This window comes from Maylandia zebra, linkage group LG15 (assembly GCF_041146795.1).
Source record: "Maylandia zebra isolate NMK-2024a linkage group LG15, Mzebra_GT3a, whole genome shotgun sequence".
Taxonomy (NCBI): domain Eukaryota; kingdom Metazoa; phylum Chordata; class Actinopteri; order Cichliformes; family Cichlidae; genus Maylandia; species Maylandia zebra.
Window position 1 is genome coordinate 7,865,409 of NC_135181.1, and position 27,885 is coordinate 7,893,293.

The following is a 27,885-nucleotide window of genomic DNA, read 5'->3' on the forward strand; positions in this document are numbered from 1 at the left end:
TTATCTATTAATTTTGAGCCTCTGAAATGGGGAAGGGTCTACAAATGTCTGTAATTTTTGAAACCCCCCTGAATCAAAGCTGAAAGTCTGCGCTTCAATCATAATATTGACTGATTTTAAAATCCACTGTGGTGGTGTACAAAGCTGACTTCATCCAGCAATTTATGGACCTAACTGTTATTCTCCCCTGGACAAATTGGCTCTTTACTTCAGCAGAGTTTTATAACAAACAAGAGAAGACTGCAATGTGACGCTCCGGATATCACAGAGAAATAACCACAACCAAGATAAAGTAGCAAACTGTGTTGTGTGAGCAGCGAAATGCCACCAAGCAAACGGCAGTAGGTAAGCCACTACGCAGCAAACTTTTAATAAAGCTATCAGGCTCTATATATGTTGACCGAAAACACGCTGCCAGCTGTGGATACTGAGAAGAAGATATGCTCCTAATGTGAGCAAAGATGCAGTGAACACCTTTTGTCAATTGAAAGAATAGAGGGGCAGGGAGGAGATAACAAAGCAGAGCTTGGCATGAAAACTGAGCACTCTCTGCCAGCTTCTGTGCCTTTGTGTAGTTGCTTATAATGCCCCTCAAAAAAAAGTCCTGGCTGGATAAGTCGCAATTTCTCTTGCAATTCTTCTTGCATCGCAGTGTTTTTAGGCACTTTGGAGCTAGCGTGATTAACTAGTGAAACATCAGACTTTGATTGGGGTGACGGGCCGCCTGCGTACGCTTAAGAGGGAGACGAGAGGAAGAGCGAGCGAGGGTGTCTTCACTCTAAGTTAGTCGTTCTGTTGACTCCAGCCTTATTAGAGCCCCTGTTGTGAGGATGATTAGTGTTATTTACATTATCGAGCTTATTGTCAGCTGCCGTGCCGCAGCCAGGCTCTATATTTTTTTCATTAGCGAAAGCCTGACAGAGAGCCCAGAGGAAGCATTGTTCCCTTTGATGTTGTCCCGTTCTGACAGATAAACAGACTTCCACTCACACAAACGCACTCCCATGAAGCCACAGATTGCTCGGAGCCCCTCGGTGACTTCAAGCAACTAGCTTTACTTCGCCTTTGCCTTTTCGTTCTTTGTATCGCTCCCTGCTTAACTTTTGTTTGTGGTTCTCCAAGTTTTTTTTTTTTTTGTCATCCTCTTTCCAGTGTTTTTGCTTGTGTTCTTTTCACTTTTTCTTTTGCTCTTTAGACCACCTGCTGATCTTGACTGAGATTTGTAGCAAAACACGCTTAGCAAGGATGTGCACACGTCTTGTGCAACCTAAAAAGCTCACTGGATACATTATTTCCTTCCCTGGGAGCTCGGATATCTCCCCTCACATCAACTAATACGTTCCCCGCTATTGCTTTCCTTCTCTCTTTGTCTCTGTCTTCTCTTTGTCATAGCCTCTTCCCACTTTACCTTATTTATGTCTGAACTGATCAGCTTATTAAATGTATTCTTAGTGTGGTCTATGAAATCTTTTTTTTAAATTTATTTTTGTTGTTGTTGGAGGGACTGTATGCTTTGTGATAAGCCTGCAGATTGCTCTTGTGTTTTTGCACCACTGTTTTTAGCGCTACTGTTTTCAGAAATGACTTTGGAGCCAAATAGTCTCCATTGCTGGTAGTCTTCTCTTTGATTTTCTGTTGATGAAATGTGTGGGTTTTTCTTTTTTTGGTTAGCTGTGTTTTTTTCTCATCTCTTTCAGGCATAGTGGCTATTGCTGTCTATATGAAAGGCTCAGATCTTTTCCTTTCTGATGCCTGAAACTTCAAGTGTTCACACACTGCGTACCAATAGATATTTTTTTGTGAAGCCATTACAAACAGCAGGTTTTTACAACCACATATGTAAAAGCTTTAAACTGATAGTAGGCCAGGCTATTGTTGTGTGTTTACTACAAATCCAGCTATATAAAATTATATTTTCATTTCATTTTCTGCACATTTTTCCCTGTTTTTCTTATTCCATTCCCGTTTTCTCTTCCACAGCCTCTCCACCAAGGATATTGAAACCCGGAGCGAATCCCTCAGCTTGTTTGAGACTTTAAAGTGTAACCCTCAGGCCTTTTACAGCCACATGACGAAGTATGTTCTTCCCACTGTGGAAGGAACAGACCTCAACCGCCTGCTCTACTACTACACCTTACTAGATGCTGCGGGCTGTGAGCCTTACGTCACCACCACCATTAAGCCAGACTCTCATGTTAAACTGCTCAAGAAGCTTCGGGCTGTTGCCAACGGTGAGGTGTACACTGTTTTTTATGGTGATTATATAGTATATGTAGTTCATAACTGGCATTTTGATTGTTGTTCTGACAAATCCCCCAGCTAAAACGTTTTGTTACTGACATAACCACGGTTCTCTGAAAACCAAGTGGGGGATCTTATAAAGGGGAAGTGACTTCTTGCATGACCAATCACAGGAGCTCCACTAACACCATGTTGGTCTAAGATAGACCAGTCACTGTAAGGACACAGGGACCCTTGACCCACTTTAAAATACATTTTAATCTATAACAGTTAGTCAGATTTATTTAGTACTAAGCATGCCATTACTGTTTTACAACCCTGTGCCAGGAAAATGATAGATATGAAGTGCAAGCAATAAATCAGATTAATTCAAATGGAATTTATTATTATAAAACAAATAAAACAACAATGAAGTCTGGAAGCCTGCAGTATCAGCAATATTGGCAATGAAAAGATGTAGTTATGGTTTTAAAAAAATTCTTGGCTTTTATGTTTCAGGATTTAATAAAGATCATCTGGTCCTTAGCATGTTTTAAAGTTAGGCAAATACAGTTTCAGCTAAACTATAAAACATACACCACATCAACCCATGTCATTATTTAACAAAAACTAAGCCAATATACAGAAGCAGTGTGTGAGGAACTGAGTACGTCCCATGATTCCCTAGCTTGTAGAAGCACCTTAAGCAGTAATAACTTGAAGTAATCATTTTTTGTATGACTTTATTAGTATCTCACATTGTCGTGGAGGAATTTTAGCCCATTCTTCTTTACAGTGTGGCTTCAGTTCATTGAGGCTTGCAGGCACTCATTTATGGACAGCTCTCTTAAAGTCCCACCGCAGCAAGACTCCGGTTGAAATAATGGAGGTTCTGAATGTTGTTTCCCCGGGGACATTCACTGTGGCTCAAGTGAAAAAGAAAAGTTTGGACATGAAAGATGATATGAAAAAGTACTAACAGACTGCAAGAAAAAGAAGAAAGTAGGCAAAGGACAAGGAACATGTGAGCCGTCAGCTCTAGAGGAGAAACTCACTGCAATGAAATATAAAGAAAAATCCAGATTCTCCAGCTAATAGCAGGATAATGCGAATGGCGACATTTCACAATAATATAAATAATTTTTAATGAAGATAATTTAAGAAAAAAAAAAAGAGATATTTTATACATATATTTTTTAACTTAAAATGTTAAAATTTACAGCCTCCCATTTAGTATTTTGCTTTCTTTACATGCAGTTTCATTTTTAATTTTTCTTATTTAACTGTAATTTTGGCTTATTGTGTTTTGGAAAACTGTAAATAATGACCAAATATGACGACTACTACTACTAATAATGATCATAATACTACTGCTAATACTTGTAGTAATAATCATAATAATGAAAACAATGATGATAATGATGATCATGGTATTAGTAGTACTGCTAAGGGTAGTATTCATTTTAAATAATTGGTTTTAGACATCCTAAGACAGCCAGACCTTCATTTGTTTGTCTGCATGGTCAGAGACTTTCTGAGAAATCATTGAAATGTTCTTACGCGTGATTTACGTACACACTGAGCGCGAGCGAGGGTTATTATTCCACAAGCCTTGTGGTTTGTTCTGATGTAGCTTTGTAAACCTAAGCCATGTTTCCATGTTGTTTTTAGGCAGAAGAGGCTTTCTCCTGGCAACCCTTCCATGCAAGCCTTGTTTGGCTTTTTTTTAAACTGTACTGCCATAAGCTTTAACATTTTACATGCTAACTGAGGCCCAGGGAGTTTGAGATGTAGATCTTGGGTTCTTTCATTTTCATTGAGTATTGCACTGTCTGACCTTGGGTGAATTTGCTGAAATGTCCACCCATGGGAAGATTGGCAGCTGTGAATGCATTCGCTTTAGAATGATGAACTTCAAATTGTTTGGAAAGGGCCTTATAACCCCGATCAGCAGCAACATTTGCTTCTCTGATGATATTGCTGATGTCTTTCCTCCATGGCCTTTTGTTAACATACACCTCAATGCTCCATTACCTGTGATAGCAGTAAAGGCGTGTTTAGCTTTTCACACAATGCTTGTGCATTGTGTCTTAGTTTTTGTTAAAATGATAATGATGTGGTGCAATATATCATGTGTTTTGGTTAATCTGGGGTTGTATTTACCTAATATAAGACCTGGTAATGAATTGCTATGTTTTTTTTAGTAAGTAGTAAGTTATTGAAGTTGCAAATGCAAATAGCTGATGCCAGGCACAGAGAATAGAATACAAAGTGCGTCTGTGGGCCAGCATTTTTAGACGGGAGGTCCCAGGTGAGAGTGTACACGAGTTGATGACCCTCCCATGTCAGGCAATTATCCAGTCCTACAAGGAATGCTAGACTCTTTGACAGGTTGTCACTACTGAAAAAAACCCCCAAAACAAAATGAACCAGAAAAAAAAAATCATGGCAACATTTCTTGCTTTTAAATTTCTGTATAATTCCACTTATTTAAAAAGCGTTTTGTGTGAAATCATGAGGGAAGTCATTTTGCATTCGGCAAACAGGGTTATACTTTAGAAAAACAGAGTGCTGCCATTTCTATTTGCAGACTAAATAATAGCCTTCGTTTACTGAAGAATGCAGTTTCTGAAGAGTGAAACGCAACAAAAAAAACAAATTCATAGGGATAGTGCACCTGTTACTGGTGGGTAAAAAACACCTCTGGCCTGTGCTGTCAGGAAGTAAAAGTCCAGACTTGAAGACAATCTGTCTTGACATGACTGATGACTCACACACAGATGCTGACATTGCTTCTGGTCAGCGGTTGTCATGTGGAATTTTAAAAAAACAACAACTGACTGTCTGAATAAAGCTAGTCGCTAACGTTTGACTGGGAAGAACAAATAAAACACCTCCGATGACATCCTGATAGTGCCAGTTACACATATTATCCTTTGTCTGATTCATCTTGCCCTTTGATCTTATTCTGCTTCCTTTTTTTTCTATTAGCTCATGTAGATGTTTTCAAAGATGAAGAGTAGCAGGGTTGAACCATGCAAAACTATAACGATATGGCTGTGAAGTGAAAAAGGAAAACAATTCAGCATCAATCCTATTGATATACCAAGGGTCTGAGAGAAAGCATTGCACTCGGTCCTCTCCCAGGACATCATGTCACTGGTTCAGCGCTCCAGGCTAGAGTGCTCAAACTTTGTTGCGTACGGGTGAAGCTGGTGTCACTTCTTGGAAAAGTTCAGTAAAGGTCAGCCAGGTGTCAGCTGTGTTTTCACGCCTCACTTCCTCCTTCTGCTCCTGATAGCGCCACAGCTTTTACTGGTGACACATGTCTCTGTTTAACACACTGAACCACACATGCCCAAATCACGTACACACACAACACTGAGACATCCACATCAAGACTGGGATGCAGTTTAACATAAAGTAAGAAAAATGAAATTAACTTTAAATGCACTAACTCCCACTGCTGCTTTTCAGTTTCACTAATGCACAATTACTGCCACATCACTATATTAGCATCTCGCTGTTTTCTCCCGTTTGTGCTTCTATCGCTTATTTGCAACTCACAATGACAGCGGCTGAAGGTTTACCACTCAAAGAACTGTTTTTCTAGGCTGAAGTTAGAGATGTATAAGGAAATTGCAATCACATGTGCAGGTGGTCTGAATGGGACCTTTTATGAAGCAATCCAAATATAAGCCCAGCTCTTCACAGGGGAGACATAAACCTTGTAAACAAAGCAAGATGAGGCTCAAACTGCATCTTCTGGGCAAAAGGTTCCTCAGCAGTTGATGATCTGTGTAGAAGATGAACAGAAGACTAGTTAGTCAATAGACAGAACAATATGAACTCAAGGCAATTTTACATTGTTAAGTCTACATTTATTTTTACAGTGTTGTACAAAACTCTTGAGCCTTAATTCCTTTTTGATTACCTCCACTGAGGAGGTTATAATGAAACTTTATAGAGCTATTTAAAACTGTTTCTTACTGCCACTGGTGTACTGACAGCATAGTGTAAATGTTGTCAGTACACCAAGTAAATTGTAAATCTGATGTCAATTTGGACCTCTGGCCTCTTCTTCAAGGTCAAATAAGGTCAGATCTTCATAAAATGCCTTTTATCATTAAAACTAGTAAAAATTATAATACCTTTTTTGTAATGCCAATATTTAGGGAATGATACTATTATATTGGTATTCTAAATATCTAATATTTCTTATAGTTTGTATGCAAATATGTCACATTTGACCGTATTTTTACATTTCACATCTGCCTTTCTTTCAAGTTGACCATAAACTAAAAGTATTCGAATTAAAGCATTGTCAAGAGGAAGTTAGAAATATACTGTAGTATAATATTATATAATACCCTCAAGTTAATATTGTTATTAACAAATCAAGTCCCCTTATCTATTACCTACTCCAACATAATGTTTGTATAATCAGAGTCAATATCTGTTGCTACCCTTATCTGATTTTTACTGAACTACAAACTTCTATCAACTTTGTAGTTCTGCCTTGGTGGAGGTTTGCGCTCTGCTCCTAGAGTACTTCCTTTTTTATATTTTTCTCCCCACTAGCCAGACTTTCTTGTAATTTTTTTTAAACTGCTTGTGAGCAATAGTTCTTCAGGTTTTCTGAAGGTCTTTCAGATTTATACTTTGGACACTGCCTACTATATCACTCATTTTAAGCCCAGTCCTTGTACATGAGCATTTCCAGAGAAATGCTTTTTATTTGTTTAGCCACTTAACATAGGCCTTTTCTGGTTTCATAGGTCAAACTGAAGGGATGAAGCAGGGTTGTGCCTACACATAATGAAAAACTTGGCAAAGAACCTATTTTAAATTGTATCTTCAATTTTGGAGAACTTGTTACTAGCAGCCTGTCACAAAAACCAGCTGGTTTCATATGCTAGATGTGGCGTGACGATGAGACACCATAGAAAATAATAAATAACAGTGAGTGACTTCACATGGCCACAGGCAAAATAACCGCAGGCGAGCTCAGCACAGGACCTGATAATAAACTCCCAAGCAAGTGACTGAAGCGGCTACCAATGAGATTCATGAGTACTATTGATTGAAACATGAACTGGTAGTAAGTACATTAAGAGGTTACCTAGGTAGCCGGAGCCTTGCATGTCGACCGGATGTCACCTTCAAAGTAATGTCCGATGAGTGAATTGGTTTCAGTGGACTCAACTTTAGGAAAGGGAAACTGGGAGAGAAGGTTCAAATTACACAAGAAGGCAGTCTTTGGAATGTCCTTCAAGAAGCCCGGAGAATTAATCCTAAAGACTACTTCCATAAATGACAAGAAAGCTTACTTAAAAGAGTTCAGGCTGTGTTTAATAAAGGTGGTCTTACCCAATATTGGCTTTCAAGCTCAAGAGAATTGCACAAACTCTGTTTTAGCCTTATTTACGATATTTGCATAAATTTTGCCACATTTCAATACATTTCGGCCCCTATTTCCCATTTGTCTAGTAAAATATAAAGAATCGAAAGGTGACTCAAGGCTTTTCCACAGTATTCTGTTTTTAAGAAATATTTTATACAGAATGCAGAATAACGTCTTGATTTCAGGGAAGCATGGATAGAGCTGCTAATGTTGCCCTAAACCAGCTTAAAAACACAGAAAATAAAAGAAAATGGATGCACTAGTTTTAAACAGGCAGCATAGGTGCTGACAGTTGCATAAATGCCGTTCAGCCATGGGGAGAACCAAAGTCCATGCTTTATTGCACCACATAAGCTACCAGGAGTTGCAGCATCATGAGTACTAATAGATTAATGCACACGCATATACACACTTAGCCAGATTGACTTTATATGCATGCACAAGCGCATATAGTGACTTTGTGACAATAACACTTTCACGCTAACACTTTCTGTACTGTATGTCTCGCTCTCACTCACTCATTCACACACATGCACACACATACTGTTGAAACATAACCCACGTATTCACACTTCCTGCAGCAAAACTGATACACAGGCTGTTGCCGTGTCTCTGGGGCCTCTAACTTTCTACCAACACTTTCCAACTCTTCTGACATGCTCATTCAAAATGACTCATTTGCAGTCCTGAACAGACACATGCAAACTAGCCCACCCAGATGTACTTACAGAGGCTTTCAGATGTGTTGGAGACAGGTGGTGCTCATCACATTTTCAGACACAGTACCAGGTGACCGTCTGAGCGGGCTCTAGTGGAAAGGGGGAAAGAGAGGCAATATGAGGAGTGGGTGGGGCAGGTGAAGCCGGAGGGAAAGAGTACATATGTAAGTATTTGTGGTTTACATGTCTGTCTGGGCCTGTCTGGAAGGTGTGTGTGTGTTTGTGTATGTGGGTTCAACCTGGAAAGTTTTGTGTGTGTGCGTGTATGCTTGTGATTGTGTGAATGATTTCAAGCAGCATTGACAGAACCTTCCCCACAGGCAGACCCGTGTTAAAATATTTAAAGCCCAGACAGGCCATGTAGCGTTGCTACAGTAATGCGTCTGTCTGATAGTGCTGGAGACCAAGAGCACACCACCGGCTCTCTCGCTCTCTCTCATACACACACACACAAATGCCTACTCCGGGGGTACTGCAGTGGTAAATATGATGCACGCAGACAGTTTGACAGTCAAACTGTACATGTTTGCATGCAGGCAGAGACGGCCGGCACCCCTTTCACACGCAGGTCACACGCGATCCTTGTTGTTCACATCCGCTGTTTACTCTTTCCTGAGATGCTTTTCATCTCCTGATGCTTTTCTGTCATGTGATGGAATATTCAACGTCCTGTGCAAATCTCTCGTCTGCTTGGTTGTCACAGAAAACAGAAAGAATAGTAATACAGAAGCCATGCACTGTATGCACACTATAAAAATGGTACATTGTGTTCCCCTTCCGACACAATGCAATTTTATACTCTGCCGTGGAGAATAAACATGCTTATTGTTCATAGCTAAATACTCTTTTTACAATTCCCATTATTGATCTTGATGTTGTAGCAGTAAAAGGACCTTTGTTATGCCATGTTTAAAGTACCTTGAGCTAAACATAAAGCTAATGTAAAGCTACTACAGCTTTTTGTAAGTGTTCAACATCAACCTTGCATAATTGAGACATACAAAGGAGTGTCAAAGATCCCAGTACACAAGGACAAGGGAGGAGCATCCAAGTATACTTGTTCTTTTTTTGATGATATAGCTCGAGACTTCAGTGAAGAGGCAAACACATTTTTAAGGTGAAAGTGTTGTAAACGTGTAATATGTCTTTCACGCTTGCAGGTTTGAACTATCGGAAGCTCACGGATGAATCCTCGGATCCACTGGCCACTCTTCAACCAGTGCTGACCAGTCAGAATGTGTTGTCCATCTCCAAACTTGCCAATCGTTTGCCTTTGCCCGGCAGTGGTGGGGCCACGGTGTCCGCCAGTGCAGTCCACGCAGTATGGCTGCAGAAGGTGTTCTGGAAAGGGGACCCCCAGCTGCTGAAGAGACCCCCTCAGAGCGACCAAGACTACCTACACGCTTACGACACTTGTGCCAAATACCTGGACAGGCTGGCCCCTGGCGACGCTGTCCGCTTCCTGGATAACATCACCTTCTCTCTTGATGCATCTAAAAACGTAAGCCTTAATTGGACCAAACAGAGGGGCATTTTTTTCATAGAAATTATTCTATGACGGGGGCGGGGGTCGTTTGAGCAGAAGAGGCTCTATTTTCTATTACTTTCTCAGGTAGGAGCTGTGATAGGTAGACAGTCTCTGGTTAATTGCAGCACAGAAAGTAGTTGGTTTCTGCCGCAAAGGAAGGATTCGTATTTGGTTAAAGGGAAGATTGCGGGGATTTTCACTCACTACATCAAACTGTCATTTTCCTCACTCCTCACTCATCATCGTTGTGCCGGTCTTCTCTAATGCCTGTGGCCCAATTTCTGGAATGCCAAAAGCCCTCTCCTAATTTCAAATACATTATTCTGTTCCCATCCACTTTCTGCAGCCTCAAAGCACATACCAGTCATGATTTATAAAAGAAATTATAAAATTTCACAAGGAATGTCAGCCACATAATTACAGGACTGTGAAAAATTGTCCTGCAGTAGACTTAAAGTGCCTCAGTGCACCTTATCAATAGTAGCCTGCTGTTCTTTTTTTTCCTTCGCCCTGGCACCCTGCCATCACCCTTCTCCAGACCTTCCCTTTTTTTTCTATTTTTGTCCTGTGTCCCTTCTCTTTCCCTACCACTCCAAGAGAGCTAATTGATCCCTCTTGACTTCAGAGCCAATTAAACTCCAATTCCCAGGAGGCAATGTTTTCCCTTTGTGTTCTTTAACATGCAGATTACCTCTCAGGAAGACACCGTCCACTCCCTCTGCCATTACCATCCCTCTCTTCTCTTTCTTCTGTCCTCCTCGGACGTGCAAAGGGAAAATCGAGTCCCTTCTCACATTTGGGAATGTTTTCGACCTTTTGACCATTGGGTGGCAATGATGAATTGATTCACCGTTGCCATCGTTGATTAATTTCCTACAAGGCCAAGGATTGAAATGCATGCAAAACTTCCCATTGGACATTTTTTTCTGAAGGGAAACAGATTATTGATCTCAGCTAACCTCTTTGGTGGATGCATCCCATCTTACTCAACTTCTAACTTCTTTTCTAACCTTACCCGAGACTCTGACTGATGTTGGCTGTGAATACCTGGATTTGATTCAGTAGGATACACACTTCATAACACATTTGTACAAATACAAACAGAACAAAGGGCGATCGTGGCTGTAACCGGAAGGTTGCCGGTTCGAGCCCCGGCTCGGACAGTCTCGGTCATTGTGTCCTTGGGCAAGACACTTCAACTGCCACCTACTGGTGATGGCCAGAGGGTCCGATGGCGCGATATGGCAGCCTTGTTTCTGTCAGTGTGCCCCAGGGCAGCTGTGGCTACAACTGTAGCTGCCTCCACCAGTGTGTGAATGTGAGAGTGACTTAATAGTGGAATTGTAAAAAGCACTTTGAGGGCCCCGAAAAGCGCTATATAAATGCAATCCATTATTATTATTATTATTATTATTATTATTATTATTATTATTGTTAAATAAACTCAATTTAAATGAGCGTCTTACTTGCCAGAGAAATGTTCTGACGATCTCGGTGAAGATTACTGCAAATTCAAAATGGGGTATATGTAGCACATGTTGAAAGTGTGAATGTGTGTGTGTCTTGTCGGGGTCTAAGTTTGTGCGTTTCTGTGCAAGCATAAAAACCTCCTGTAGCCCGAGGCCCACTCTTCTCCCCATGAATGGTTAACCTGCTCAGTCTGAATAAAATCAATTACTCCAGGCTGGCAGCTATGATCCCTCTCACTCAAACACACACTCCTTATACACATGCACATGCTACTTAAGTTCCTGATAGTATTGAAATGCAGATAGATTAGGTTGTACCTACCTCTCTTTAACTCGGTCCATTTTAAATGAATTTACGAGTATAGAACTTGAGCACCTCTCTCTTTGCTCAATTCAACACCTCCCCAACTTCCACCTCTCTCCCATTCTCTTTCTTCCATCCATTTCATGTCCAGTTGAGCATCCAAGCGAGGTTGGAGGTGATAAAGCGAGCCACCAAAGCCCTGCGCCAGCTGGGTGAGAAGAACAGGAAGAGAGGAGGTGATGACAGTAGGGAGCAGGAAGGGACGGACCCTGCAGGAATGACTTTTGATGAGGCACTAGCACACCTGCAGCAATCTCAGGCCCACCTGGACACTCTGAGTCATCCCTTCATTCTGTCACTCAAAGACAGCCAGGAGGTAAGCCCCATCTGCCAAACACTTGAGCCATTTTATTCTTTTTCGGAGAGTGAGATTTGCTCTTTGTGTAAATGTGCTTTTAATGATCCATTGAAAGAACACACAAAGTTTAAGAGCGATATTTGCCAGCTGGTTAATTAAATTGGGGACAAAATTATTCTTTAGCACGCAGTACAATGTATCGTGCAATCATTCTAATCCACAAACTTAAGTGGTAAATAATTACAACTATTATCCAGCCAAACCCAGTTTGTTTTCATGGGAAACACAAAGAAACACAAAGAATTTGCATAAAAAATGATGCAAAAATCAAAAACGCATGAGCTGATCTACTTTTCAAAGAAATGAGGCATGTGGCTAGTCACACAAAAATGGTTCCAAAATAAAGCTAGCTTGTTTGTGTGGATGGATTATTAATATCATTATTTATGTTTTTGTGTGTACTGTATATATAAAAGAATCATTACTGTTAAAAGAGCAAATTCTTCAGTTGCTTCTAACTTCTGCTTTTAACTGATCAGCTGATCAGCAGCATCCATATATAAACTCAGTCAATTCAGAAGTCTTACATTCATAGTGCTGTGCAAAAGTCTTGAGCCACCTCTCATCTCTTTATATTTTGGTAAAATGGGGGAATGAGTTTAGCGATTTCTTGAAATGTGCAACCATTGATGCAAATACAGTATATAAGAAGAGTTTGTACCATTCTAACAGCCTGAAAGTCAATATTTGGTACAACCACCTTTATTCTTCAACACAGCTTTAACTCTTTCAGACAAGCTTTCTTGTAATTTATTTGAACAGAAAGCCTATTTTATGCCTGTCAAACTTTGTTATCTTTGGCATTTTTCATAGACTCAGCTAAAGAAATGAGAACAAATTATGTTTCTGCAACAGGCTGCTAGTAACAAAGTGTCTAAAAATAAGTTTTAAATGAGTTTTTTAAGCTGTCTGTTATTAGTAGGCACAACAGCGTTTCATCCCTTGAGCTCGGTGTATCTTTGGCTCCTTGGAAGCAAAATCTGTGAAGAAATGCAATCCCCACACAAATGCAATTGCCTATGGAACGGTAAGTTTAATAGGCCCTGAAGTGAAGAAGACATTTGACTCTCACTTCTTACTTCTTTGCCAGTTCATAAGGTCACCTTTGGCTGGACATACAAATGGTGCCTGCATATTTTATTTATTTATTTATTTTTTAGAAAGAGGGGCAATACATATTAATGAACATTTTAACAAATGTAAATATGCCAGATTATAGCCTTGGGCTAATTTCCATCTGCATATACAGTACTTGTAACGCTTGTGTCTATGTGTGGGTATGTGTGTTGTATATTTTGGGGGTGGTTCTGCTCGGCTAAGCTCTTCCCAGCCTCAGAAAGGCCAGTCAAGGGTATATTAATGTAAATCTGTGGTCTGCTGTTTCAAATGAGCCCTGCCGTATGGACGCATATACGGTACAAGCACCATGCTGTATCTCATTAAGCAAAGTCACACTGACTTACCCCACTGTCACCTCGCTGTGGCTGTCTGTGTGTGTATACACAGTCTGAATCTGGGGCTAGAGGGAGGGGACATTATAACTTGGCGAGCTAAGTGTTGCTATGCGACAAGATATCATTGAAAACTGGTGATTTCTGACCCCCACACTGTGCAAGTTAATAATATTTTGTCCCAGTTTTAACTGTGTTTAAAAGCACATACCCTCCATAATAGAGTGGAAGACACAAGAATTACCAGGCAGAGCTTTAGGGCAGAGTCACTGATGCATACATGGGCGCACACACACATACACAAGCACACACACAAACACTGCATCCTCTATGTATAACTTTCCTTTTTTTGGTGGAGGATGTAATTGTATCCTTGGAGATGTATTAAAATAATGGATATAAGAACCAGAAAGGGGCAGATAGGTAGGGAGAGATAGATACAAGAAGCTCTGTAGGCTCTGTTTGGCTATACTGTGGTCGTTTATCAAGTGTACGTGACCAGCTGCTAGAAATATTGTTAAACCTTTCTAACACAAAGAATCTAACACAGAGGCCTTGACCTACAATAAGGACATCAAATGGCATGTTCTTGATATTGTAAATAGTGATTTTTAAACTATTAACTCGTGCAATTGTGAGAAAAACAGCAAAGAAAATAATAACAACAGATCGTGTGATTTGTCTCTGCAGCAGCAGGGCTATTCCTTTCTATGTTCCATATTCCTTTTGATGTGGTGAATCACATACTGTGGGCTATGAAAACCATGTCCTTGATAATTACACTTTAGAGTAGTATATAATATTAACAAAATTAACAATAGCCTTATTTTTCATCCACACACTGAGGCTGCACAATGATACACAGAGTGGCTAAGATCTCCATTATCCTACCAGCGTCCCCCGTATCCTCCAGGTGAAATGGGAATCCCTATTACATGCCCTTTTTTCCCCTAGCTGCTACTCTTTGGAGGAGCCTCATACCCGCTACTTTCTTTGTCCTTAAACTCTCTTGTGATCATAGCTAAGGATTGGAACAGAGAGCAATGAATTGAGAGCTTAGTTTCATGACACACTCATCATGTCATCATCATGTCCATTTCCTCTAACTGGCGCTTTACTTAAAGTGCTAATTTTTTCTGACAGGCATTCGTGGTCTGGCTCTTGGCACTGAGTGCTGCAGAATGCATCCGTGAAACTAAAAGGATATCCACAAAAGAGATGTTACACAACAAGACACTCTTCAGGCTTTAGCTGATATTATGCTTTGAAATTGAATATACAGAGAAAATATCATGCATATTTGATATTCCTAGCATAAATATGATGTCAACATAAGGAATGTATGTATTTGAGTAACCTGAATACTTACCAGCACATTAGTTCGGTACACCTGTTCAACTGCACATTAGGGCAAATATGCTAATCACAGAGCAATACCTAAGGGCATTTAAGTATGAAGACCGGGTCAAGACGACCTGCTGAGGTTCAAACTGAAAATCAGAATGAGGAAGAGTGGTAATCTAAGTGACTTTCCACATGGCATCATTATTGGTGGCAGACAGTCTAGTCTATTTCAAAAACATCTGATCTATTAGGGTTATTCTGCAAAACCATTTCCAGGGTTTACAGAGAATGATCCAAAAAAGAGAAAATCCAGTGAGCGGCAGTTCTTTGGGTGAAAATGCACTGTTGATGTCAGAGGTCACAGGAGAATTGCCAGACTGCTTTGAGCTGATAGGGATAGTTAGAACAAAGGTATGCAGAGCATCTCTGAATGCACAACACGTTGAACCCACAGTCATCGGTTAAAGATGGGCAACAGTTCACACAAGCTCACGTTGTCAGGTAGCAACATTGGGATAGTAGAAGTCCAATTTAATGTAAACAATATGAATGTCGTTTATAATCAGAATCAATCAGAATCAGAATCAGAATACTTTATTGATCCCTGGGGGAAATTATTTAATATACACCACAATGAGCCTGATTAGCTGACTCATGTTCAACCCTTTGCGACCATAATGAGCCCATCTTCCAGTAGGATAACTCACCATATCACAGAAGCCCAAATCATGTCAAACTGGTTTCTTGAACATGACAATAAGTTCATTTCAGATGCACACCAGATTGCAGTTCACACCATATTTCAATCCTTTGGGGCATGATAGAATAGGAGATTCACATTATTGATGTGCAGCTGACATATCTGCAGAAAATATGTGATGCTGTCATGTCGATGTGAGCCAGAATCTCTGAGGAGTGTTTCCAGCACCTTGTTGAATCTGTTTAAACATGTGCCAAACACCTTCACTGTTAAAATAGCTTATAGATTTGGACGATTTCCAAGTGGTATTTTAATGGTGGATTTGGAAAAGACACACAAGACACAGAAAGCAGACATTACATTTCCTGATACTGCGACTGTAGCTTCCTGCTGAGAGGTTGTATCAAAAAGCGACCTTAGTTTAGGAGGAGGGTCTTTCAATGGCTTGAGCTCAATTCTACTGCAGCTGCAACAGGCACTGAAGGGTTTGTGATTAGACTGAATGTTGGAAGGTTCCCTGGGGAACATGACAGCATTGCAGCAAACGCACACCAAATCCATCTTTTATGCATGAAATTGAACCGCATTTATGACTTCTGCAGCTGCCTGGGCTGAAGTTTCCTTCTTGCTCTCTGGACCTGTCTTAATTTTTTCTAGTGCTTGACTTGTTGTATGTCACTGACCCTGAAAGTATTTACAATGTTGTTTGAAATTGGACACATGAGGAACACATTTTAATTGAAGGTTTTTGCTCATTAATTAGTGTAAATATTGAACTGGGATGACCAGTAATCATCCCTCCAAAACAATATGCAGTGCTTTTACTTTATATGCCATGTAAAAAAAAAAAAAAAAAGGTTTATAGAATGAATAGTGAAAAGTGGCCATGGTTCAACAATGATTAATGAAACAAATCAAGATGGGATAGAGTAATTACTGAATCCTTTCATGCATATACTTTGAGAACTGGAGCGAGGTGTTTAAGTTCATGTTTTTCTTACAACTAATTAAAATATGGATATCTTTAGAAGTGCATTATTTTTCAAAACTTATTCTGAAGGAGTTATTTATTTGGTCATTAAAGTAGTAGTAAAAACAATATGCTGAAACTCATGAAGCATGTTTTTTTTTTTTATATTAGGTGCACTTACTAACTGCTAGTACAGTGCCGTATTGGACACCATGTGTGAAAGGAGGAAAGTATCAGCAATTAAATAACCTTTAGCTTCTGGCAACTCCAAAGACCTTGTCAGCCTTATCCTCTGGCATTTGTGCTTGTAGCGTTTAGCTGAAAAGTCAGATAGGGGTGTAAAATGTAATAACCAGAGGCATGTGACCATGCATTAATAGAGCCAAAAGCCTGATAATGACACTCACACATTGAAAATGTCTGCATGTGACACAGAAGAGTAAATGGTAATGTACAGTGCCAGGAAAAGCATTTGTCCTCTTTCTGATGTCTTAGTTTATTTGCATATTTGTCACACTTAAGCTTTAATATTAGACTCAGATACCTGATTAAATGCAAAATGCAGTTTTAAATTTTTCATTTATTAAGGAAAAAGGTTATCCAAACCTACTTTGGCCTACTGTATGTGAAAAAAATAATTAACTCCTAAACCTAATAAGTGGTTGCGCCACCCTTGGCAACACTATCGCCACCATGTTGGACTGGTGGGTTGATTTTTTTTTTTTAATGAATTGCTGTATTACTTTTAGATGTAACGGGACTCAAACCTCCCACTCATCAGTCCACAGAATATTTTCATATAGATGTGTTTTTCTTTGGTAATTGTGAGACGAGCCTTTCTGTTCTTTTCAGTCAGCAGTAGTTTTCGTCTTGAAATTCTCCCATGGATGCGTTTTTGCCCAGTCTCTTTCTTATTGAAGAGTCATGAACTCTGACCTTAACTAATGTAAGTTAGGGCTGCAGTTGTTCTGGGTTCTTTTGTAACCTCCTGGATGGGTCATCAATGCACTCTGCACAGCTTTAAATTTGCAAATTATTACATTCTGTTTTTCAAAAGAGGTTATGATTGTGAACCTAACTAAATACATTTTGTACTCCCTACGACACACGTGTCCTTGATCTCTGACAATTTTGTGCACTTTTTTAACAGTGCCTTTTCTCCCCTTAAGAACTCTTTCTGTCATCTCATTAATATTAGTTTGTCTCTAATGTCTTAATATTTTATGGCCCCTAAAAAGACTGTGATCTTGTACGTTGAGATTAAGTCTACTACCTCAGTCTTTAATCATTATTTTTAACATCATTGTGTTTCGCTACTTTTTTCCATGTTTTGTTCCTGTTCTAGGAGCAGCTGCGGGCCTACAGTCAACTTTACGATTTGTCCCGTTCTGAGAGGTCAAAAGTCTGCGAGTTAGCAGTCACTATGGCAACTGATGGACAGCCCCTGGAGCAGATTGGAGAGCTTCTGCGCGTCACTGTTGGATCCTTAGACCTGTCTCTCAAAAGTGTCCTTCACGATGCTGTGGAGAGAGTAGTCGCTGCACTCAGGTATTTTATTTTCGATGTCAAGGTTCTTGATGTTCTACAGTATATGCAAAAAAACTCTGAGGTGTCAAGTGCTGACAATACCTATGTACATACTGAGATAGTTTGCAAAGATATGCACTGCCAAATGTTAGTTAATCTTCTTTTAGTAACTTCCCAACAATGCCCCAACATGCACAATGACAGAGAATCTTGAATCTTGAAATATGCATAATTTTGAGAAAAACAGCACTTTCTGTAATGGCTTGGTAATAACATGTTAATAATGGATTAATGTTTGATAAGCAATTTGTTAATAAAGAGGCATTAACTAAGTAAATGCAATATGCAATTACCAAATTAACAACCAAGTAGCAGCTTGTTATTACTAATGTAATAAGAGACCACAAATGGTAGTAATGTAGACATTTAAAAGGACCAATGAGGCAAAATGACTAGTGCAACAATGTAGTAATCTTTTTTTTTCTTTTTTTCTTTTTTTTTTTCTGGTTTGATTTTTTTTTTTTATTTCAGCCTACAGTCATGTGAAGGAAGGAAGCTTTCACAGGACTCTAAGCAGTCCTGTGAAATATTAAGTACATCTTTACTGTTTTCAGAGAAGTTAGGATGGTAAATAGCAGTCAGGTGATGCTGATCAAATTTGTGAGCGCCTCAGTAAAAGCAGAGGTTTTGGCAGTTGGTGTAATAATGTAATAATAATGTAACAATGTAATAATCTTAATTATTAACTCTATTAACACATAAATATTACTGTTTTTATGGAACTGTAATATAAAGCGCTACTCACTTTTTTCCCAAAAGGTGGATGAGCTATGAAACTGTAATCATGAGGTGAGCAGCTTAGTTTAAAGCTGAAAGCAGGGGAAAACTTGTAATCTGGGATTCATAAAAAAACAAAAACAAAACCACAGCTTTCAGAGATTCTCCATCTCAAGACATCCAAACGTTGGTAACTCTGGTTCTCCTCTTAAAACATTTTTAGCTAAAGCTCTTTTTCAGTAGAAAAAACACACACACATAAAAAACCTGAAAAGTTGCCTTCAGCTGAATGCTCTGGACTGCACTCTGCCATTTCACTTTTACCATGCTGTAAGGGAGCTCATTCTGTAGTCTCTTTATAAATGCAGAGAGTGCTAAGACCTTCAAAGGCAGGGGTTTAGAAGCACCAGCATCCACAGTTGGCTGCATTGGCTGCCAATTGTGACCATTTCGCCACTATATATAAGTGTGTGTGTGAATTTTTTTTTTTTTTTTTTTTTTTTTTTGAGAAAAGGGTGTCAATAGCATTCAGAGACCAGTTGATCAAATCCATAATTCTCTTTAGGTTTTAGAAACAGACTGTGAGAGAGTAGAACTAAGCAGGGAAGATAAGGGAGAGGAGAAAAAGTGTGTCCGCCTCCTCCGAGAGCCAAAAGGATCACATACAGAAACCTGTACAAAGAGATCAAACCGCTACACACCTCTTACTGCAATCAAATTCTTTACTGCAGCCTAGCTAAAATAGCAAAAATAAATAAACAATGTATACATCTCAAGCTTCAATTCAAGTCAAAAAAATATCTTAATTCTCCGCCTGATGTCTGAAGCTAGTGATTATTTTTGTGGCTGTAAATCATAGCTTGTGTTGCACAATGCTAGACCCCCTGTTAGTCCCAAGTTGTTCAGAAAATTGTTAATATTAGGACAGTGTTGAAAAATTACAGTTGTACAGTAATCTTGTGTGCTGTGTGCTATCAAACATACCACCAGCTGTGACAAGCAGAATAAAGGAATAGGAAAATTTAAGATGTCAGGTTGCTACGTGTGGCTCCCTTTTGTGCTAATTTAATCTTTTTTTCACATTCGCTGTTGCGCCTTGCCAAACAACATTATCATCTACATGTAACCCTTTCATTATCTGTCAGTGCAGATTGTATGGAAAAATTAATGTATTTTTATAACTATCCAGACAAAGCGAAGTGTCTACATTCAGCTCAAAAGCAGGCTTTTGAACATACTGTGCGCCACCTGCTGACACCACCTACGACCTGATCTTTGTTGGTTGTTATCTGAAAATATACTGTATATATATCTGTCCACTTTGGGCTGAGCATGTTGGTGGGAAGAACACTGTCAAAACAAATGCCTGAAGTGTTGAACTGAATCTGCAGTAGCTGCCTGTGGGAGTTGGGCTCACAGTCTTTTATTGGTGTTTTCCTGCTCCCAGAATTCAAAAGGAAGGCAGAGATGATTCACCAAGATGTGTCTGCAGATGTGCTAGATGTAAGGGCCGCGGTAAACACTTTGTATAACATTGTATAACATCCAACAAATACATGTATATGTTTGTTACTTAGTTTCTTGAGAAGAAGTGAGCTAAAACCCATTATAGAGAGTTGTTTTGATTTAACATACTGGAAGATGATTTTTTAAATGATTTTGCTTTTTGCTCAGACAGGCAGACCAGCGAGCAGGGTTTTACTGACAAAACCAGATATCATCAGGCCATCTGATTGGCTTGATAAATGAGTATCACCCGCTGTGATTATAATCCTGCCTCATTTCCAGCTTTTTTTATAGCTGCTCAATGGTGCATGCTTCAGATAAATGGCACCTGAATCTGCAGACACACACACACGCACAGGCACTCACACACACATTTGTATTTGTATAGACTTGGAGGTCATTATCCCTAATGAACACACACACATACACACTTTATTGCGTGCACATGTTCTTCCCTTTTCTCTGATTCATTATCTTTTTTATAATTAATGCAGCCTGATACAGCTGTTCCCCTCCAGATCTCACTCTGCTCCCACACACACACACACACACACACACACACACACACACACACACACACACAGAGTCTGGGTGTGTGTGTCAGGTGCAAGACTGCACACAGAGAGAGTCCTATTTATTCTCTGGGGGTTTTCTTTACCTTGAACACGTCACTCCGTGTTCTTACATTATGAATATCCCTTTATGCGTCGACTGCGTGTGGCTGCGAGCGTGCGTTTCCGTAGTTTCGGGGCTTTCTTGAAGCATTGTGTTTGGCAGTTATGAATGAGGCGGTCTTGTTTTTGGCTCTCTCAAAGCCTTGAGTCTGGTACAGCAGGCATCCCTGAGCCTCACACTAATAGCCGTCTTTTGTATCTGTCATAACTGCTTTGTTTGTGTGTGTTTAAATTCAAAATGTAAGTAGTGAAACCCAATAAAGAAAATGCTGCGTCATCTTTCCACTTCTTGCCCAGATCATCTGTATGTTGTGTGTGTATAAAGCGTGTGTGTGTGTGTATATTGTGTAGGCAGTTATATATATTGGCCGGGGCATACGTTTATTTGTGTATGTGTATGGATACAATTCCAGCAGAAAAGTGGAAGTGAGTCGGGGGAAATCACCTTTTTTCCCTCCCCTTTGTTTCTTTCTTTCGTTGTGAAAAATGGCCTGTGAACATATGGTGCACACACACACATACAGCAGCACCCAGAGCCACTCTACAAATGCACTAATGATGTACCTTCTTAAGCTTACCTACTATTATGTGGATTTAAACCTCATCTCATTACGCCTCTTTTTATCATCTTTAAATTATTAAAATTAACGTGTTCTTGTAAATTTCCACCGGGCTCGATGAGCTTGTCACATTGGAGATGGCTATTAATGGGTTTTTTTTCTGTTTCATCTTGTCTGTAAGACTTGAAATAATTTTATGATTGTTAATTTAACAAAGGTTCACTACCTTCAAACATTTAATTGCCGCCAGACACATTTTTAACTAACACTGTCCCTGAGAAGGAAGCCTTTGATTTTTTTTTTTTTTTAAGTTGCTGTCCCTTGACATTGTGCTAATTTGAAAATCTTATCTTAATTAGCTGATTATGTAAGATGATCGTGGTGATGTGGTTTGTTTTTCAGTGGAGACCCATGCGCCCTGACAAATTACCCACAACCCCTCAGGGTCCTGGAGGCCATGGTGACTGCTGTGCACAACAGTGTGCAGAGTGGGTAGGTTACATCTGTCATCTCATACAACATACTTACAGTGACCCATTCTCTGATTTCCTTTGTAGTCCCTAAACTAAACTGTCCTCACACAGCCAATGTCACAGCACTTAATCGCTTGTATTTTGAGTTTTATGTAAATCAACTAAGCCTTAAAGATTTTCTTCAGCTTTTGTCACCCTCTCTTTGCACTCTGCATCTTTTCAGTTCTATTCAAGGGCTGAAATTAACACCTGCTGAGTGTTAAATATCAGTTAAATATCTGATAAATAAATGAAGATAAACTGACAAAAGGCACCTGGCAGCCTGTCTTGTAGCTCTTTTTGACGACGAAAACATTTTGACAGCATCTATTGCACCCTGGTCAGCTTTTTCATGACAAAAAGACAAACAAGGCACATGAAAACAAGGGATCTGTGACAAAAGAACCTTAAATTAATGCATTATAGTGCAGTCATGCCCACTGCATTACTTTGGAAAATGTGAAATTTCAAAGAAGAATGGCATAAATAGTAGACTTTTAACTTCTTACTGACAAAGACATAACATATAGCCGGTTACATGCTAGAGTACGTAACAGATAACCTAAACTATTTGTTTTTATTGTTGGTATTCTATTCAATGTAATAACCAAAGATAAACATATGGAGCTACCCACTATAGCAAACTCTTTTTTCCCCAGATTCCCTTCCTGACCCAAACCCAAAGTGAATTTCCGGCTGGAAACCTCCGCTTGCCAAGCAAAAGTGTTAACCACTACACCATTGGAGGAACCTTTGAATTCACAGACATTTGCTGTTTTTCTTAATTAATGATAAAGTTCTTAATTGTTTTGAAAATGTCCTTATTACTACACAAGCGTTTACATCATGTAAAGTGGAAGAATTGAGATATATTGTTAAAATTTCCCATTTTACTGTTAAGTCATCTCAGTAGTAATGGTAATTTTATTTATATAGCGCATTTCATTACATGTGATAGGTGAAATCCGCGAAGTAGTCAACTTTATTTTTTTACAATTATTATAGATGTTTTAAGGCTGTAAAACCCCTCACTATACACTTTATACATTTTTCTCAGACAGGTATGAACATTTTCACACTTTTCTCTCTTGTTTAAAGACCCTCAAAGTTCAAACCTTCGTAGAAAAATAAGTCGGTATTATAGAATGAAACCAAAGATCAAACCCTGTTTTCAGGTCCAAAACATGGGAATAGAGCAGCTGCGAGAGAATTCAACATTAATGAATCAATGGTACGGAAGTAGGGGAAGCAAGAAGAATGAGTTGAGTAAAATTTGACGTATCTGACTGTTTTGTTTCGCTTAATGTGCTTCATAATGCGACGTGCCTTATGGTCCGAAAAATACGGTAACTTCTATCTTCCTTTAGCATGTCCAGAAGTCCAACTTTTTGTGCGACGGTTAGCATCGTCCTCTGCCTTTTGGGTGCTACCGCAGGTGTCTTTGATGGTGCAAAACATTTCGTCGACATTGTTGTGTTTGTTGGGGAGAAAACTTACACAGATATAGGACTTCAGAGTCACATTGCTAGCGATCGAAGATTTATGTAAATTTGACAACTTTGACACAACGTAACTGTAGCTATAGTTGAATCATTTAGTTTGTAAAAAAAAACAACAGAATAACATACTCAGTTTCCTACAGCTCAGTTTAACGTCCTCAAATCTTTGTGCAAACTGTCTAACAGGCAATTTCTTGTTTCTTGAATGAAACAAGTAAACTACTTGGTAACATTTAGACATCTTAGTGTGAACTCTACACCTTGTCTCTCAATCTCTGTCTCTTTATCTGTACCTCACTTTGCCTGCTGTCAACCTCCCTCTCAAATCCTTCTGCAGTGACAGTACCGTCACTTCAGATGACCTCCTGGCTTGGCTGCGTCCATTCTGCGGTGACGCATCTCTGCCCGTTCGGCCTCGCATCGACGTGCTGCAAATTCTGGAGAGTAACTTCAGCCTCGGAGACAGTGACGTTCGTCTTCTGCTGCTTTACAGGACTCAGGCTGTTCTCAGGGACAGAGAGGTAATGTTACTGATGCTCTCACACGTGTTTGAAGTTATGAAGATTTAACCCTCATGCTAACAAAGTGAGAAATATACTTTACTTGACAAACAAAGTGCTCTACAGAAGCACATGGAAAACTATCTACAGATGGGTAGAGAGGTCTGAATTTCCTGTTGTCCATGCTTGTACAAAAGAAAATAGAAGCAGAGAAGATAAAAAGGAAAATGGAAAGAGAAGAGAATCATTAGTGTGAAGACATACAAAAACGAATGTGTTAATTTTAATAGCACCATCAAAAAATAGTATTAAATGGTTGTGATCATACAAAAAAACTTGAATATAACATCTCTGGGATTATTCTCGTTTATGATGGACTCAGACAGTTGGAAAAATCCACAGTCTCCAACCTAAAGACCACAGGGAGTCGTTTTCAGTGGGCACATGGCATGGATAACTTGCACAGCTTCATATCCAAGTTTTGGAGCAATACACTGTCGTCCAGAAAACTGTCTTGCTCATTTCAGCAATGCTCTTCTAGACAACATTTTGCATTTTGCAAATCATTAAATTATATTTTTAATTACATTTGACACAACTTTGTTTTCTCTCTTTTTTTAAAAAACAAAAAACAAAAACAAAACAGGATGTCACATTTAGTGTAAAATAAAGTAGCTCCATTCTAAAAGATGTCAGTGTAGGAAAAGTGCCTCAGTTTCTTGACAACATGAACACATGTCAGTGGAATCTACTTAACTTTGAATGTGTGGAAACAAGTTCTTAGATGTAATTAGAGATAAAAACTATGAGTCTGAAGCTTGTAACCCACAGTGGGTTTTGCACAAGCTCCTACAACCAGGTGTTAAAAATCATACTAAGGGATAAATGTTTAGATTTGAAATAACTGCATAAATATATGTGAGTATTACTAATCCGTATGTGTCATTTGCATATTTGCAGTAGTATGTAACATATGTATGTATGTATGTGTGTGGCTGTGGCTCTCCCCTCCTCCCTCCCTGGTATAGCAGACAGCTGACTGGCTAGTCACTAAGTTATTTGACTGACTAATTAATGGCCCAAGCTGGATAATTAGTGTGTAAATGTATGCAGGCAGCCTTGGGCCATTGTCAGCGCAGGTAGACAGGTGTGTGGGCCCGGACTCTTTAACTAATTAGGCGAACTCCTAACATTTGGCAGGTTCTGATGAAATATACACACACACACACACACACACGCACACTTAACAGAGCGTACATGCAAGGGATCTGTTAATTAATCTTTTAAAAGAAGTCACGTTGTAAGAACCAGACTCGTTTCAGATGAAGTGCCACTTTCTCTCATCTCTCCCTAAGGCAGCCAAAAGGCCTTTAAGTGTGAGAGTGGGGTTCTTGTAGCCAAATGTCTGTTTTAACGTTGATTATTCAAGATTTTTGACTGTTGAAAATGCTTTTTGTGTTTTCACATCTGTACTGACACTCTCGTCCAAACGCATGCACAACAACGCGCACTCACTCTTTTATTTATTACATTTTGCCTTAATAATTGTAGCAACTTTTCATTGTGTCAGCTGCTCGACTGGAAGCAGTTGCACATTAATCATGTTGGCTAGGCCGGTACCACCCGTAAGCAGAGCTGGCACTGACAGCAGGAAGCTGCCCCAAGGCCACGCCGGAGACTTTGTTGTGGCCCACTCTGACCTTATCATGCTGGCTTACAGCCTGAAAGGGAGAAAAAGTGTAGGAAAAGGGGAGAAGTGGTGCTCGCTTAGAAGAAATAAAAAAAAAAGTCAGATTCTGACAAAGGTGACAGGGGAGGAAGAAGGAAGGAAAGAAGTTGGTAATGTTCCCCCTCTCCTCCCTGGTTCCATAACTAATCAGCGCAGCTCCTTCTTAAAAGCATCCCACAGACTACATATTCATAGAAAAATGCCACATCTATAATACGTACTAGTATATACCCAGCCCTCCTGTGTCATATGCACATATTACTCAGATAGACATGCAAAAGGGTTGCCTGCTGTGATTTCCATGACAACCACGGTCTCGAGCCACAGTTTGAATTGAACTGAAAGCACTAGTATGTTTCTGTAATGCTTCCTTTTCAGCTTCTGTGTGTTTGCTGTTCTGACAAAGATATCTGGATGACACTGTTTTCAGTGATCAAAGCACAGTCTGTCTCTCACACACACACACACAGTCTTTGTTTGTCCTTCAAGCTCGAGCCCTGGGAGCGCTTTTGCGGTTGGTATTTCTCGAGCTACTCTTGTTCCTTCTTCTTCTTGCTATAACTTGGTATTGCTCTATCCGTATTTTTCACAGTAGAACATAAAAAAATTGTATCTACCTCTGCTTTACAAACAGCCTGTAAATGGCTGGAAACTAAGGAGACCAGTTTCAGGACTTTTTTAAAACAATGCTGCCCAATTCTTGGCTGATATAGATTTCTAGCTCCTCAACAGTCCTGGGTCGTCTTCTCAAATTTATCATTTCATGCTGCTCCAAATGTTTTCAGTTGGTGGAAGGTTTAGAGTGCAGGCAGGCCATTTCGTCACCGTTCTTTTTGAGCACTGATGATGCCTTTCAGATGTGTAAGCTGCCACCTGTATAGGTACTAATACACTCACACACCATCAGAAATGCAGGCTTTTAAACTAAGCAATGATACGAATCCAGATGTTCCCCCTCTACTTTAGTCTGGAGGACACAGGATCCATGTTTTCCTAAAAGAATTTCAGAATTCCACATTTCCTAAGTGGCTTTTCTTGAGTTTTGGCCCAGAACAACTGTGCCATTTCTGGATCATGTATGGATAGTAGTAAAATAAACATTAAAAAAATCGATTTAAAATATATCAAAATGTATGTTAATGAGGTTTTGGAGCAAAGATGATAAAGTCATGGATACGAATGATAATGAAAGGTTATTGTTGGTCTGCTGTTATGCATTATAATTGTATTGTGGATCATCAGTCCTGTCAAACTGACTGCTAACCTTTTGGTGGAAGGGACAAGCTGAAAGAAACTTAATTTCAGTCATTAATACCAGCTCACAATGCAATTCCTTTGGTTGTAGACAGCTTCCAGGCTTTCAGCATGAAGACTCTAAATCAGAGAGCCAGGCTTTGCCTGAAGGTAAAATGAATAAACAAAACCACAGATTAAACAAATGAGATATAATATGCTAATCAGGGAGCTTTAGAAGATACTAGAAGCGGGATTTTGTTGAATTTAGTCAAATTGATTAACCGCTTCTCGCTCTGAAAGTAGATGTTTACAAAGACATGAATCGCACATTATTTTGGCATGTTGGAAGTTTTTTAAGTTATAAACTGCAAAATTTTAGTTACTGTTCTAAATTGTGCTAATAGGTCAGAGCTTGTCCAGTATATACTATATGCGGACAGTAGTTACTTAAAGACCATACAGTCAAAGGGACTTGTTGAAGACAGCTGTCCACTGGGATGGTTGCCTTAAGAACTATACTTTTTTTAGTGCCTTTCAGACAACCAGTAGAAACACTGATATGATGTATTAGCCAACTTAGAGCTAGGCAGCAAGCATAACCAGCTGGAGGATATCGGTGATCATGATAACAACAGAATTGCAGGGGCGATGTGTGGTTGAAAGTACATGTTTTTTGCTCTTTTAAAGTATAGTAATTAACATTGCAAGTATCTAGTTTCCTGATATACGTTTTAAGAGTGCAAGGTGCCATTAACCTTAGACAGAGGCTTTCTCTGGCAAGCTGCTCCTGAATCAGCTGATGCATCTAAAACTTTGGAATAGGATAGAATATAATAGC

At 39.4% G+C, this 27,885-nt stretch overlaps 1 protein-coding gene across 2 annotated transcripts in view; it reads left to right on the forward strand.

The window, feature by feature from the left end:
- Positions 1 to 27,885, forward strand: part of nbas (NBAS subunit of NRZ tethering complex) — a 176,526-nt gene that overhangs the window by 103,899 nt on the left and 44,742 nt on the right. Inside the window, exons 44-50 of one of the 2 annotated variants that reach the window (XR_013093106.1) lie at positions 1,981 to 2,231; positions 9,504 to 9,844; positions 11,796 to 12,020; positions 17,873 to 18,075; positions 21,974 to 22,063; positions 22,743 to 23,344; positions 23,920 to 24,058. Coding sequence is in view for 1 of the 2 variants with exons in the window: in XM_004541960.6 (XP_004542017.3) it covers positions 1,981 to 2,231; positions 9,504 to 9,844; positions 11,796 to 12,020; positions 17,873 to 18,075; positions 21,974 to 22,063; positions 23,920 to 24,103 (1,294 nt within the window). In the remaining variant the exon portion in view is untranslated. Of the gene's footprint in view, positions 1 to 1,980; positions 2,232 to 9,503; positions 9,845 to 11,795; positions 12,021 to 17,872; positions 18,076 to 21,973; positions 22,064 to 22,742; positions 23,345 to 23,919; positions 24,104 to 27,885 lie in introns of those variants that run through there. The other variant, XM_004541960.6, reaches the window with a different exon arrangement.